The following is a 14,112-nucleotide window of genomic DNA, read 5'->3' on the forward strand; positions in this document are numbered from 1 at the left end:
TTCTCACTCTCCAGAAGGAGAGAATAAGCCCCAGAAAGCAGTCATAGCCGGTCTCACCCTAGTGGTCACTGGTAGGTCCCAGGAAAAGACCATGAATGTCTTGATTGTCTGGGACTCGTGTGAAGTTTTGAACCCAGAGGAGAGCCATAATTCTGGCTGTCAGATGAAAGTTCAGAGCTCTTCCACAGAATCCTCTAGTTTTCCTGTCATTAGTGTACACTTTGTATCCATTTCTTATAGAATAGTCACTCATTCACTGGAAGAATTAAGTGCTGGGGACTCTAGGCACTGGGGATAGAAATGAAAGAAATAGATAAAACCCCTGCATGCCCTGATGGGGCTTATCTTAAGGGTGGGAGGTTGACAATAAACAACTGAGAAAGGTGTGGTATGACTGCGAAAGATAGATAGCCTAGGTGACAAGTGCTACAGAGAAAGATAAGGCAGAAAGGAAGCTGCGGGGAGGTGGGGCGGACACTGAGTTTTCTCTGATTCTTCGTACTTACTGTCTCATCTGTGTGATAAGCCCTCCACAGCAAGGCTGTGTGTTCATTCCCTGACGTCCATCACACCCAGTACAGATTCCTGTGGGTCAGGCCTTTGCGAGACTGATTGTGGAGTTGAGCCAGATTTATCCAGAGAAGCAGGTGCAGGGACTGTCTGCTTACCCACTGAGATGCCCAAGACCTCCCCAGATTAGAGCTGGGATCGCAGGACGGTGCCCTGACTGCTCTGGTGGGTTGGGGAGGGAGCCTGTGGCTTTTCTTAGAGGTTGGCTGTTAAATCTAGCGCTCCCCCTGCTGTTGGAAGATGGGCTGGGCTCTCAACTGATCTTTTTAAAATGATAGTTTCTTTTTTATCCTGTTTAAAAAAATTTTTCTTGTAAATAAGTGCTGCTGGGATGTGTGGAGCAGCTTTTTCTTCTGGGACTGCTCCTGCTGAGGCCCAGCTCCTGGGAGTGGCATTGGGGGAGGAAACACAAAGGCCCAGGCAGGATAGGGTCATATCTATGCCCTTGCTACTTTTAGCGTCCCCTTGCCCCTGTACTCCCACCACAGCCAGCAGCCTGGCAAAAGTTATCTCCACACACAGTTTCACAGCTGTTCTGAAATTCTAGGGCAGCAGAAGTGAAACTGACCACTGTCTTGTACATTTCTCTCTTGTTGCTGCTGTTCCCTGCTTGAAGTGACTCAGGCCTTTTCCCCTCGTCTCCTCAGGGTGTCCCAACTCATTATTTGTCCTTACAGCCGAGTTTTTGACACAAAACTCTCTTCATGGTGATGCCTTTGAAGAGGGTCCTGGCTTGGTTTCCCCACCTCAGCATCGTTTGCTGAGTCAGGAGCTGTGCTCATGTGGTGCCAGCCCCAGAACAGCTGAGTCCTGGACGGGCTGCAGCGAGCCCTGCAGTGAGCTGACGCTGCTGCTTGTGTGCACCAGGGTCAGCCACACAATCACCGTGGAGTCCCTTTAGTCCTTAGAGATGAAATTCAAGTTAATTTTAGCAGCACTATTAATATCAGCTGAAGTGAAGAAGGAGCTGGCACCCAAGTAGACATGTCTTTTTGGTTTAGCTGCCCCATTCAGACAGGTTGGTCACTTTGAGATTCCTGATGAGGCTGAAGAAGTAAGGTAGACCCGATGTGCAGCTCTGCCCCCGGGTCCCTGTCTCCCCAGGAGTAAGGCGAGGCCCAACAGGCATGCTTGGAGCATTGACTGATCGATAAGGATTGTGTAGCTAAGAGTCCTGTAACAGGTCCAGGATATTTTTCAAAGTTGCCTTCTGTGGGTGCACTTTATAGAGCCCAAGCTCAGGCAGTAACTATTCCTATTAGGAATAAAGTAAGCAAAATTGTTTTACTGGGGCAGCTGAACCGTAAGGATACATGCTTACTCAAGTGCCATTTTCCTCTTCACTTCAGCTTATATTAAGAATACTGCTAAAATTAACTTGAATTTAAGATGCCTTCTCCACTGTAACTTGTAGTGGTAGGCATGATGCTTCTCTATAAAGTAATTCTTTTATGATTCTTTTCCCAACAGCTTTGAAAAGTCCAGCTGCATTTCATGAGCAGAGAAGGAGCTTGGAGCGGGCCAGGGTAAGGCGCCTTCTTCCCCCCGGGCCTCCAAAGAGCACTTTCAGAGCCCGTTGCGTTGTTGGTTATGTTCCTTCCCGTCTAGCCTGCCTCCAGGTCAGCCCTTGCCTCTCAGTTCTAAAGAGAAAGGTCTGCCTTTTCTACTTCATCCCCACCCCGAGCCATCTCCCAGCGTAATGATACGGAACATGGTCAGAATGAGTTTTCTCCTTTATTGTATTTAGGTGTATGTGCTGGTCACTGATCCTCCTCCTGTTGCTTTGGAGACCGCTAGTACTTTCCCATCTTTAATTCCACTTAAGCTTTTGTAGATGGTTAGGACACAAGCACCAGCCATGGAAAAGCTTGCTAAGTGGTGGTCCCTCCATATCGGTGGCTGCACTGCCCACACCTCTCCAGGATGGGCCTTTCGAGGGGCAGGAAACCTCCCTGGTCTCCATGTGCCCTGAGCAGCCAGTGTCCGCTTGAGGCTGTGGCAGCGGCAGCGGGGGCCCCCTCTGAGCCTAGGTTCATGCAGCAGCACCTGGCTTGCTGCGGTGTCTCCCCTCGGTTTCAGTTCCCTCAGGGGCCTCGGGGGATATTCTGCTGCCCAGTGTGGGTGGAGAAGGGGAAGTCGCTGGAGGCTGCTTCCGCCTCACACTCCCTTCACTTTTTTCTTTTACGTGAAAGACAAGGGAAGAGAACCTCCCCAAATGGAGGATCGTAGGCCATGGCTCCCGACCAACAGCTCTTTCAGAGACTCCGAGATACTGACCTCCAAGATTTTCTTACTGTCTTCTCTTTTTATTTTATTTTTAATTCTCTAAGAAAAATCATGGTTAATTCTTAGAGTGAATGGGAAGAATGAGATCATGGGTAATGGGAACCAAAGCAGTAACAAACTGCACTGTTTTACTTGCTGGGAGTGTTAGAGGATACAGCGGTGGGAGGAAGGAATGGCATTGCCTGTGCCCCCGACCCACTCGTAAGACTGGGTGTGATGTCCCGGACTGCTTCTCAAGGAGGCAAGGAGTAAATATGAATGAATTAGAACAGCTGCTGTTCTCTTGAGCACTTTTGTATGTGAAATAATGTCATTTTCTTGTTTATGCTTACATCAGCTCTTACAAATTAGGTGTTATTATCTTCATTTTATAGCTGCAGCTAAGAGAGGTTAACTAACTTGTCCAGCTAGTAAGTGGCAAAGCTGGGACTCAAACCTTGGTCTGTGGACTCCGGGTATTTTCTTAATCAATACTGTATTCTGCCTTGGCCTTGGCCACTGTTCAGAACTTCTGATGGCTGAGGAAATCTCCCTCCTCTGATGTCCGTGAAGACCTCAATGTCCGACGCCCGTTCTGCCACCTTCTGCAGCAGCTGCGGCAGTGCTTCTGTCCCCCGCACATGGGCTGACAGACCCAGAGCTCACAGCTTGAAACTGTCTCCTGGAGAGCTCAGCGTCACCCCTGGGCTGGCACAGAGCTGCCCCGTCAGAGCACTGAGGCAGCAGACAAGGGCCAGGTGTATACTGTTACTCCATGCAGTGTGCTCTGACATTTCATGTTCTGTTCTACTCTACTCTGCAGTGTCCTGTCCTGTGCTGGTTTTGATCCACTGATGGTCTTGACCTACAGTTTGAGAAATTCTGGTGCAGGGGTTGAGAGCACAGGCTCTGGAGTTAGACAGATCTAGGGTCAGAGATACATCAGAACATGGGCGCTGGGCAGTGGGCTGGCTCTGGGACTGTGAAGAGATTTATTTAGTTCTCCTGGAGTCTCAGAAATGGAAAAATGAAGATGCTGGACTTCAAGGAACTAGAGCTGTGATACTATGTGTCAAAATTAGTATTCTACTTGGCAGCCATTCAGAATGAATGGAAAAATGCTCATGAGATCATACAATACTAGATTTTTTGAAATAAGATATAAAATTATTTTCAATATGATTATAAGTCTGCAAAATTAAACTTCTGCAGGAAGAATGATCAGAAACAAATATCTCCAAATACTAACAGTGGGATGATTAAAAATTTTTTATTGTTGTTTTACTTTATAATTTTCTTTTATGAACATATATTACATTTATGATAAGAAAAGTAACAGATTTTTAAAAAATTTCTTTAGTAGTCCAGCCTCAGAGAGACAAGACAAGTGGTCTTGACAGATGATGGTGCCCTGGGCAGGTGCATGGAAATGAATGCATCCTCCCCAGGCCTGCCTCCGCCAGCCTCCCCTTGCCTCAGAACCCTGCAGTCTCCAAGTTGAGATCATGGGGGCTGCGGAGGTGACCAACAGCAGCCACTAAAGCGGCAGCTACTTTCTGGTCCTGTCCATGCTGTAACCTTGTGACCTGGATTTGAGAGCTTCCTGGTGTGTTTTTTCTGTAGACAGAGGACTACCTGAAACGGAAGATTCGTTCCCGGCCAGAGAGATCGGAGCTGGTCAGGATGCACATTTTGGAAGGTGTGTTATATTGGAAATGCTTCTTCCTCTAAACCATGTTCTCATTCTCTTCTCACTGTTGCACCACCCACCTTTCTTCTTCCCTCTTTCTCACCACTCCCATTTCTGTCAGCGGTTGGTAAGCCAGAGCCTTACCACAGTAAGACAGCAGTGCTGTGCAGTCACCCCTGGGTTTGGGAATTCCCAAAGATGCACAGTCACTTTCTCTTGGCTTGGCTTGCCGTTTTCTCTTGTGGCCATGCAGGGGCCCTGGGTCTCATCATCCCTTGGTATGAAATCTTTTCCTCCACAATCTGTTTTAAAATGCATTTGCTTTCTGTTTTCATTCATTCATTCATTCATTCACTCAGCATTTACTTGAGCACCTGTGATGTACAAGTAAGATCGTTGTAGACATACTCCACCCGGCCCCAGTACACACTTCTTTCCACACTCTAGTGAAGGAAAGGTTTTGGCTGCTGAAAGAAGCATGAATCTATCCATTTTTTGCTTACTTTTGAGCCAACTTTGGGGTTGGAAGAGAACTTTCCTAGTCTGAACCCCACATTTTGCAGACGAAGACACTGAGACCCAGATCAGGGAGGTGGATTGGCCCCGTAACACAGCAAACTTGAGGGAGAGGGAAGACCACTCCATCGTCTGGTGCATTTTCAACTCTGTAGCTCCACCTCAGAAAATCCTCTGGGCTGGCCTGTGCCTGGTGACCATTGTTGTGTGTGACCACAGACTGTCCACAGTGGGGGCCCCTTCTTCTGTCCTTGTGACACTTCAAGCCAGGCCACTCTACTCTGCCGGGGATGCGCTTTCCATTCTGATGGTCTCTGCTCCTTCCCCAGAGGGAAGGAGGGCTGCTCTGGAGTTCCCAGGGCAGAACCAGGTCCATTCCTACATCCTCCTGCCCTGCATTCTCTCCCACGGACAGAGACGTCGGCTGAGCCTTCCCTCCAGGCCAAGCAGCTGAAGCTGAAGAGAGCCAGACTGGCCGATGACCTCAACGAGAAGATCGCACAGAGGCCTGGCCCCATGGAGCTGGTGGAGAAGAACATCCTGCCTGTGGAGTCCAGCTTGAAAGAAGCCATCATTGGTGAGGGGACCCCAGCCATCTGCGTGGACATGCAGGCCAGATGCAGAGGGAGGGGCTCTTGGCTTCTTGGTCTTTGACTTCCTGCTTAGACTTGGGAAACTGAAGTGTGGAGTGTAGAGCCTGATAAACAGGCCATATCATCTTGGGACAGTGCCCATGGTCTCAGAGATCAGTGCCATGCCAAAACAAATAATTAGGTCACAGAGAGGCCTCTGTCCACCTTCATCTCTGTAAACTCAGGACCTTACTCCTTTCTCACAGGGTTGACTGATGTCAGGATTGAGGTGTGTGAACACGTGGAGATGCTAGGGATTAAAAGTCTGTTCTTTTTCTTAGTGAAATCTCTTTTTCTAGCCTGGCACTTTCCACAGATATTTCACTGAACAAATATTGATTGATCCAAGCAGTATGCTGGGTGCTAGGACCACAGCCCCACAAAGTAGGCCAAGCCCCTTGTCCTTACAGAGCTCATGCCTAGGGGTGGATGTAGGTAGGTAAACAGGAACGACAAGACAGGCAGGGCTGTGCCAGAGGGAGCACGGGCTGCCTGGGCACACAGCAGAGGGTTACCCAGCCTGGCCTGGCAGGGATGTGGTGTCAAAGGAGGTGATGGCCAAGACTGAGGCTGCAGGGTGAGTAGAAACTAAAGTGTACGTGAGGGGGGAGTATGTGCTCCAGGCAGGGAGAGCAGCACAGGGCCAGGAGCAGCCTGGACATGAAGCTGGAGGAGGGGCTGTCAAGATGTGAGGTGGGAGGCGGGTGGAGTCCAGGACGTGCAGGGCCTCATGTGCCATGGTCAGGTGTTCGGATGTGATGCTCTTAGGTTTTGGTAATTCTTGGTACGACTTGTCTCCTTTGCTGCAGTGAGCCCAAGATCTGGTCCCAGACAAGGCCAGGCATTCCCATCCCTCAGAGGTAGCCCTGCCTTCAGGAGAAGGAGGCTCCACTGTTCCTACCGTAATAGTGAGTTAGCTCTTTGGGCAGGGCGTGAAAGGGAACCACAGGAGCTGATCCCACAGCATGCCACCATGGGCCCTGAACCTGAGCCCCGAGTCACAGGACACTGTGGTTTTCCAGGCCTGATCTGCACTGCAGACGGTGGCCGGGCAGTGGAGGAGGTGGCCGCCGTGCTGGAGGCTGGCACACCCTGGGCCCCAACAGCCCTTTCCTTTTGGGAGCTGTAGTCCTTTTAATTCACCACTTTGGCCTGGCGTTCATCCTGCCCCATCTCAGTGTTTTCCTGTCTAGGTCTTCACAGGATTCCAAAACAGCCCCTAGTTACAGGGTCATGTTCGGGCCAAGGTCAGTTCTGGACTCTCCAGCCAGCCTAAATCTGATAAATGTTTGCCAAGAGTTGGCAACATGCCGGGCCCCGTGTGAAGTCCTGCAGTTACAAAGATGAACAAAATATGATGCTGCTCTGAAAGAATTCAGTCTGATGGGAGAAGACTGATGTAGAAACAAATGATTTCTGAGTCTGACTCCCAGTCAGATGCCAGTGCCGTGTAGTAGAAAGGCCATGGTCCTGTGACATTGTAGCTGAGTCACCTGGCTTGCGGGACAGTTGGCAGGCTCACAGGCAATCATGGATATAAAGGATCCAGTGCAGTCCTTGGCTCCTGGCGAGACGCACGCAAGGGCTGCTGCTGTTTGCAGTAATGTTCATGACAGGCCAGCTGACCGCTGCTGTGGTGGACAACATAGACTAAGGGGCGTGTGGTCAGGTGCAGTGGGAGCTCAGCTGAGACAGGATTCTTTCAGGGTTGGGCATGGTGGCAGGGGCCCAGGAAGTACCACAGACAATATGGCACATTTGGGGTCAACCTGGAAGTTGAATGAGTTTACCAAGTAGAGAAGGTACAGAAGGACATTCCAAGCAGAGGGGGCAACATGGGCAATGGCCTGGAGGCCTGGTGGAACACGGCTTGTTTAAGGACTGGGAAGTAGTTTAGTTTGCCAGTGAGATCGTGGGTGACTTGAGAGAAAGGAGCATTTACCAGCAAAAGCTAGATCCTGCAGGTCAGGGAATGAATAGGAGGAAAGGAAATGGTGACAGAAGATGTACTTGATTACTCAAGAGGTGAGTGGAGAAGGGACAGAAAGGGAGAGGGTGGCTTAGGAAGGATTTTTAGGCTGGGAGAGATGGAGCAGGTTTATGGGCTGAGAGGAGGGAGGCAAGGGAGAGGCTGAGGAGCTGGGAGGATAAGAGGAGGAGGAGGGAATCGAATCCAGGCTGAGGTGGACGAGAAGGAAGAGGCAAAGCTGAGTGTGGAGAGCAGAAGGAGGGAGCCAAGACAGTTCTGAGGCCTGCTGAGAACGGGGGCATGGGAGTGGACTTTTCAGACTGCCTTATCTCCCACCGTCTCCCTGCACACTCCCCATGGCCACTCCCAGCACATACTCATATCCACTTACACGCTCACGCACTCTCACACCCTTTCTTCTAGGCCACCCCCAGTTGATCTGTAAGATTCATCCCAGGGCTCTCTCCTCCAGGACATCTTCCCTGAGCCTCTCCTCAGTGTCCCCTCAGTGTCCACGTTTCCCTCTAGCAGAGCATTTACTGTGCTCCAAGGCGATGGGACCATAAGCCCTTGGAGGGCAGGGACCCTGTCTCTACCTCCATTTCCTGCACCTGGCCTATGCCTGGCCACAGTAGAGAGAGAAAGAGAGAGACTCTGCACTGACCCTAGCCTGCACCAGTCCTTGGGCTTCTCCAGTGTGGCCAGCAGCTTCCTGGGCTGTTGTCTCACAGCAGGTCTCCTTGCTGGGACTAAGAGATGGTGGGAGAAAAGCTAGATGTGTGATTGGCATGAAGTACATGGTGGTCAGCAAGCTCTGTCCCCTCCATGCACTGCAGGTATGCCCCTGCTAGGACAGGTGACCGAGAGTGTGTGTGAGCCAGCCCAGTGAGGGTGTTCCTGGCTCCATCACCCACAGTCAGTCAGTGGAGGGTCCAGCCCAGGTGCGTCCTTTCCAGATCCCAGGGAGGTGAGAGCCTCAGGGCATGGCCCTGGAGAGGAAGAGTCTGCTGGGAGAGTTACAGGCTTGTTCTTGTTCCTTATCTGTGGTCTTCCCACCACAGCAGATTTCCCGTGTGGCCAGCAGCTCACGTCTGTGCTGTGACCTCTGCCTCACTTCCTCCTGGGTGGATAGCAGACCGGTGCACAACCTCTTCCCCCGACAGTGCTGAGGCTGGGGTTGGGACATGAACCTTTTGAAATATCCTACTTGCCCCTGTTCCCATCTTTCTTTCCCTCTGTGTCCTAGGATTTCCACACTGGGCCCCTCAGGAGCACATGTGCCCATGGCCATTCTGGCCTTGACTGTGGGGCACGGCAGGGCAGTTACAGCAGCTGGGTGGGGTTTTCTTCTGGTGGCCACTGCTCCCAAGTCTTGGGTCTCTGGGAGTCACTGGCCACTAGTGGGAGGTCACCATACTTCCAGTGATCCTGTTTCACCTGTGCAGGTGGGCGTCCCTTTTCCAGGAGGTTCCTTACCCCGTTCCTGACCTTTGGGGAGTTCAGGCAGCCCGGGGGGGAGCTGCACTCTCGAGGCTGTCACCTGCGCTCACGAGGTCTCTCATCACAGGCTCAGAGCCCTCACTGCAGGGTCCACAAGCCTCTGGGGGAAGAGGAGAGTTTTGTGCAGCTGTAGGATGGAATTAAAGTACTTTTAATAGCAAGGAAACAGAGGAGGTGGCGGAGGCGGCAGGCTGGTGGGAGGGAGGCTGGGACCTGACTCTGAAGGCTGAGTGCAGAGGCTAAAGACGAGGCCTTTCCTCGCCCAGGGCAGCGCCTTGACGACCGGTAACATCTTCCTGGCCCTTGTTTTGAGATCATGATGACAAGCTCTCCTAGAGCTCTTTTGGTCCCAGAAGGCAGGTTGGCTGCTGGGCACCCTTCTCCTGTCTGCCTCGCTGGGCGCCACAGAGCAGGCACCCTGCTGGGACAGCCTCTGGCTAGTGAGCAAGGCCTCTCTTCCCATGCTCTGGGGCCAGAGGTGGAGTCTTATGCCTTTGGCTTTCAGTGGGCCAGGTGAATTACCCGAAAGTAGCGGACAGCTCTTCCTTCGATGAGGACAGCAGCGATGCCTTATCCCCTGAGCAGCCTGCCAGCCATGAGTCTCAGGGCTCGGTGCCGTCACCCCTGGAAGCCCGAGTCAGCGAGCCACTGCCCAGTGCCACCTCCGTATCCTCCACTCAGGTGAGCTTACTTGCTCTAGATGCTTCCCCTGCTCCCCCAGGACTCGAGATTTGCCAGAGCTGCCCAGAGTGAGGTCTCTTGCAGGGAAGCTGGGGCCTGTTGTTATTAGGAGCCTCAGGAGCTGGCTGCTTGAGTCCCAGTGGTGGGGAGGGAGATGTCAGCAGCAGGGCCCCGCTCCAGCCAGCCTCAGCCAGCCTGTCACAAGCCTTGGTGGCCCGCCCTGGGTTCGCGCATTCAGAACAGTCCACTTCTCCTGAGCATGTTCACTTCATGAATCTTTTTACCACCCTCAGTCTCTCCCTTTCTGGTGCCCTCTCCCCCTGCCACCCTGGGGGCTGCTCTTCTCATCCCCGATAGTGGTGGCATCCAAGGAGGTGACTGCCACCTACCTCTGGGCCACTTGGAGATGGCCGTGCCCTCCGGAGCAGCCAGAAACAGAGGGTGCCCTCTTCTCCCCTTCTCTCTCAGGTTGTGTCTCAACTCCCAGTGGGCCCGGATTCTGGAGAAACGCTTCTCCCGGCAGAGCAGCCTCCTCTGCCTCCCAGCCTCACCAACGGGACTGCGGCCCCCACCACCAAGCCTACCCCCACGCTCATTAAGGTACACTTCTCCAGCCCACTGCCCTCCCCTCCCTCTGCCCCGCTGAGCCCTGCTGTGACTTCATCCAGTGTGGGGACAACTGCAGGAGGTGGGCATGCATATCTTCTCCCCCTGGTCAGGGCCAAGCAAAGGTCCCTGAGGTCATGTGAGAGTTCTTCCTGTTCTCTCCATGTGCCACTGGCTGTCACAGTCATAGCCATGGTTTACTGAGCACAGTGTGCCAGACTCTGGACTGGGCTGTCCAGGCTCTTGTTCCTGCCCTCCCCACGGAGACACCCACCCACACCACCCATCTGGTCCACTGACAGCCTTGTGAGGCAGTAACAGAACCCTGTTTTACAAGCGACAAAACCGAGACGTGCAGACATGGGCCCAAGGTCACACAGCTGGCAGCGTCCGGCGTTTGTTTTTATTCCCTTCCTCCAAGCCCTCACCTGAAATACCTGAAGGGGGAAGGTTTACATCGACCCCACGAGACACCCCTGGGGACCTTTGTGTGGGGACATTGCTGGGCTCAGAGGTTAAGCTCAGCAGCACTGAGAGCTGATGCCTGTCCTCCCTGCCCTGCAGGGCCTCCTGCCCCCAGGGTCTCAGGGACCTTGGCCTGGACTGCCGCTTCCCCAGGCTGCATCTGTGCCTGCTAGGCGTGTCCCTTTCTTCCCGCTGTCACTTGCAGGGTTCCCTGTCTTGTTTTATTCTCTAGTCCGTGCAAACCTCGCCCCTGGTTGGGAATCTCTGGCCATCCGTGTTCTCCTCTTTCTGCTGTCACGGCTGCTCTAGAACCATCCAGGTTCCTGTTCTCTCACCTTGGCTGAGCCCTTGCTGTGCTACAGGGATCCCCGATGCCCTCCTGTGTGGCCCCCCTCCCCCAGGTCTGTCCTGTTTGCACTGTCTCTGCGAGGCCCTGCTGCTCACAGGAAGTTTCCTGGCTTCCCCCAGTCCCAGGGGAAGCAGTGAGCACCTCCTCCTGGGGCTGCTGGTGCTCTAGAGCACTCCGCTGGCTCTGGATGCTTCCCCATCAGGGGCACTTCTCTTGCCTCTGCAGTCTGTTCCTGATAGCCGCAGAGGTCAGAGGTTCCCCCATAAGATTCCTCCCTCAGACTTGCTCCTTGTCGCATGACTGCTGCTTGCCTTTGACCACCGCACGTCTGGAAGAATAAATGTGTGTATGTTTGTCCACTCTTCCTCTTTTCTGGGTGGCGACTCAGCCTGTGTGGGCTGGCTCCCCAGCCCCTCCAGTGAACTGAAACATCTCCTTCAAGGGTCCCTAATTCCAATCCCAGCCCCCATCTGCCTTTCATGCTCTCGGGTCACGCTCCCTCTCCACTCTTTGGCTTTCCCTTGCCTTTGTGGCTGCCCTTCCCTTGGCTTCCCATCCTCTTCCCTTTCAGTGGGTTCTTCCCGGGCCCCGCCCTCGGCCTCTGTGCTCCCTCTCTTGCACTCCACTGCTCCCGCAGCCTTGCTCTGGGTCCTCTGCGGGCCCATCTCTGTCCACTTTGGTGTTCTGTCAGCTCCAGCCTCAGCAGCTCTGCACCTTCTCCTCCCTCTTTCCATCCTCTTCGGGAAAACCAGAACCTCTTGACTTCCATGAAGGGGCTACCGTTGTCACAGTTGCCAAAGCTCAAAACCCTAAACCTTTGAACTGCTCACCTGCCACATGCTCCTGTCATCCATTCTTCCTCCATTTAGTTAACTCTACCCAAACCTTCCCGTTGGCCCCCACTGCCACCTGGTCAAGACCCCAGCTGATCCCTGCATTGTCTCCACCTTTTTGTCTACCCTTCACTGCTCAGAACCTTCTAGGGTTTCCAGTCCTTGCCTGGCACACCCCTGCTTACTCTTGCCCTCATCAGACTCCACCCTTCCCTGCCCCAAGGACAGGCCTCACAAGCATGACCTGCTGGCCCTGCCTGGTCCTTGGTGACCCTCGAGACCATTGGGTGGCCACCCCGTGTGCCAGCAGGGAGTCTTTGGAAGCCCATTTGGTGACTAAACTTGAACTTCTGGAGTCCTTGGTTTGGATTCCAGCTCCTTCACACGGTGAGATCAAGATCATTGTGTGACCCTGGGCAAGTGACGTCTCTGAGCCTGTTTCCTCCTTTTCAAGTAGACACACTAGTTCCTTCCTAGGCGGGAGTCTTGCTGGTCTATGTGACACGGCCTTTGTAAAGTACCTAGTGTGGACCGCACGAGCTCCATAAGCCGGTGGTTTTTATCTTCTTGTCTGTTTGCTCTTTGCTCGGGGTCATGGTGACGTCTGCATTTGGTTGATGTTCCCTCTGGGCTAGAAGCTCTTCTCAGAATTGGGCCATGCACAGCCCCCTCTGTCAGCCCTTCCTCCCTCCCTCGTACACGTCTGGGCACTGATGAGGCCTCTGCTTCTGGAGGGGTACAGTCCAGCAGGGGTGAGTGGAGCAGGGCAGAGTGGTGGATGGTGCCTTCTCAGAAGCTAATCAGGCACAGTGGGAGGGCTGCCAGCCTCCCGCCTGGGGGCCTCACTCTGAGAAGCCTGAGACTGCCCCCTGATGGCGCCCTCTGTCCCCTGTGTTCTCAGCAAAGCCAACCCAAGGCTGCCAGTGAGAAGTCACAGCGCAGCAAGAAAGCCAAGGAGCTGAAGCCAAAGGTGAAGAAGCTCAAGTATCACCAGTACATCCCCCCGGACCAAAAGCAGGACAAGGGGGCGCCCCCCATGGACTCCTCCTACGCCAAGATCCTGCAGCAGCAACAGCTCTTCCTGCAGCTTCAGATCCTCAACCAGCAGCAACAGCAGCACTATAACTACCAGACCATCCTGCCTGCCCCGCCAAAGTAGGAGCCCACCTCGGCACCGCCCCCATCCTGCCCACGGGCTCCCTGGGACAGGCACATGCCAGGGCTGGTGTGGATGAACCCCAGATCTTCAAGGCCCCTTTGGTCTGGATCCTGCAAGAGTGGTCCCCAGATGGAGCCTGCGGACAGGGCCCTCACCCCAGCCCCCTCTCTACCTCACCCTGCAGAGGCCGAGGGTGACACCTGGCAGTTGCTCATTTCTGCCTTTTCTTCCTCTCAGGCCGGCAGGTGAAGCTCTGGGAAACAGTGGGGCCCCCCCAGTGCGCAGCCTCTCCACTACCAATAGCAGCTCCAGCTCGGGCACCCCTGGGCCCAGTGGGCTGGCACGTCAGAACAGCACCTCACTAACTGGCAAGCCGGGAGCCCTGCCTGCCAACCTGGACGACATGAAGGTAGGTGGTTGCCCCCTTCCCACTAGAGGACTTGAGCCACTGCCAGCCTGGCCTCCCATAGGGTCTGTCTGGGTGCTTGTTTTTAGGGAAAGCACCAGCCCAGGACCCATAGCTCTAGAAGGCAAAGCAGAGCTCCAGACTCAGGTCTCTTCCAGCAGAGGCACCTGGAACCTGCTCCAAGGCCTGCCTGGCCCTGGTCAGCCCTGACATCAGCCTGGTCCTTGTGGTCATTATCATTAATGACATCAGCCAGCATCTGTCCAGGGCCTTGGGGCTTACCAAGCCCTTGTATGCCTCTTGTCTTCCTTGACCTGTACGGGGCAGTGTGAGAAACGGGGAGTGTTACCCCCGCCTAAGGATGAGCAGGCTTGCCTAGGGTCGCAGACCTGGCTGGTGGTAGAGCCCAGATTCAGACTCAGGGCTAATTTCAACACCCCCACCTTTTCCACTCTGCCAGTTAACTCGCCA

The 14,112-nt window shown here is 53.7% G+C and overlaps 1 protein-coding gene across 10 annotated transcripts in view; it reads left to right on the forward strand.

Moving 5' to 3' along the window:
• MRTFA (myocardin related transcription factor A) overlaps positions 1-14,112 on the forward strand; it is a 193,120-nt gene that overhangs the window by 170,667 nt on the left and 8,341 nt on the right. For all 10 annotated transcript variants that reach the window (XM_070506829.1, XM_070506830.1, XM_070506827.1 and 7 more), the window contains 7 exons: positions 2,041-2,096; positions 4,459-4,534; positions 5,457-5,618; positions 9,648-9,823; positions 10,292-10,423; positions 12,978-13,231; positions 13,473-13,644. In XM_070506829.1, the coding sequence (XP_070362930.1) occupies positions 2,041-2,096; positions 4,459-4,534; positions 5,457-5,618; positions 9,648-9,823; positions 10,292-10,423; positions 12,978-13,231; positions 13,473-13,644 (1,028 nt within the window). The remainder of the gene's footprint in view (positions 1-2,040; positions 2,097-4,458; positions 4,535-5,456; positions 5,619-9,647; positions 9,824-10,291; positions 10,424-12,977; positions 13,232-13,472; positions 13,645-14,112) is intronic.

The sequence above is a fragment of the Equus asinus genome, chromosome 4 (assembly GCF_041296235.1).
Source record: "Equus asinus isolate D_3611 breed Donkey chromosome 4, EquAss-T2T_v2, whole genome shotgun sequence".
Lineage (NCBI taxonomy): Eukaryota > Metazoa > Chordata > Mammalia > Perissodactyla > Equidae > Equus > Equus asinus.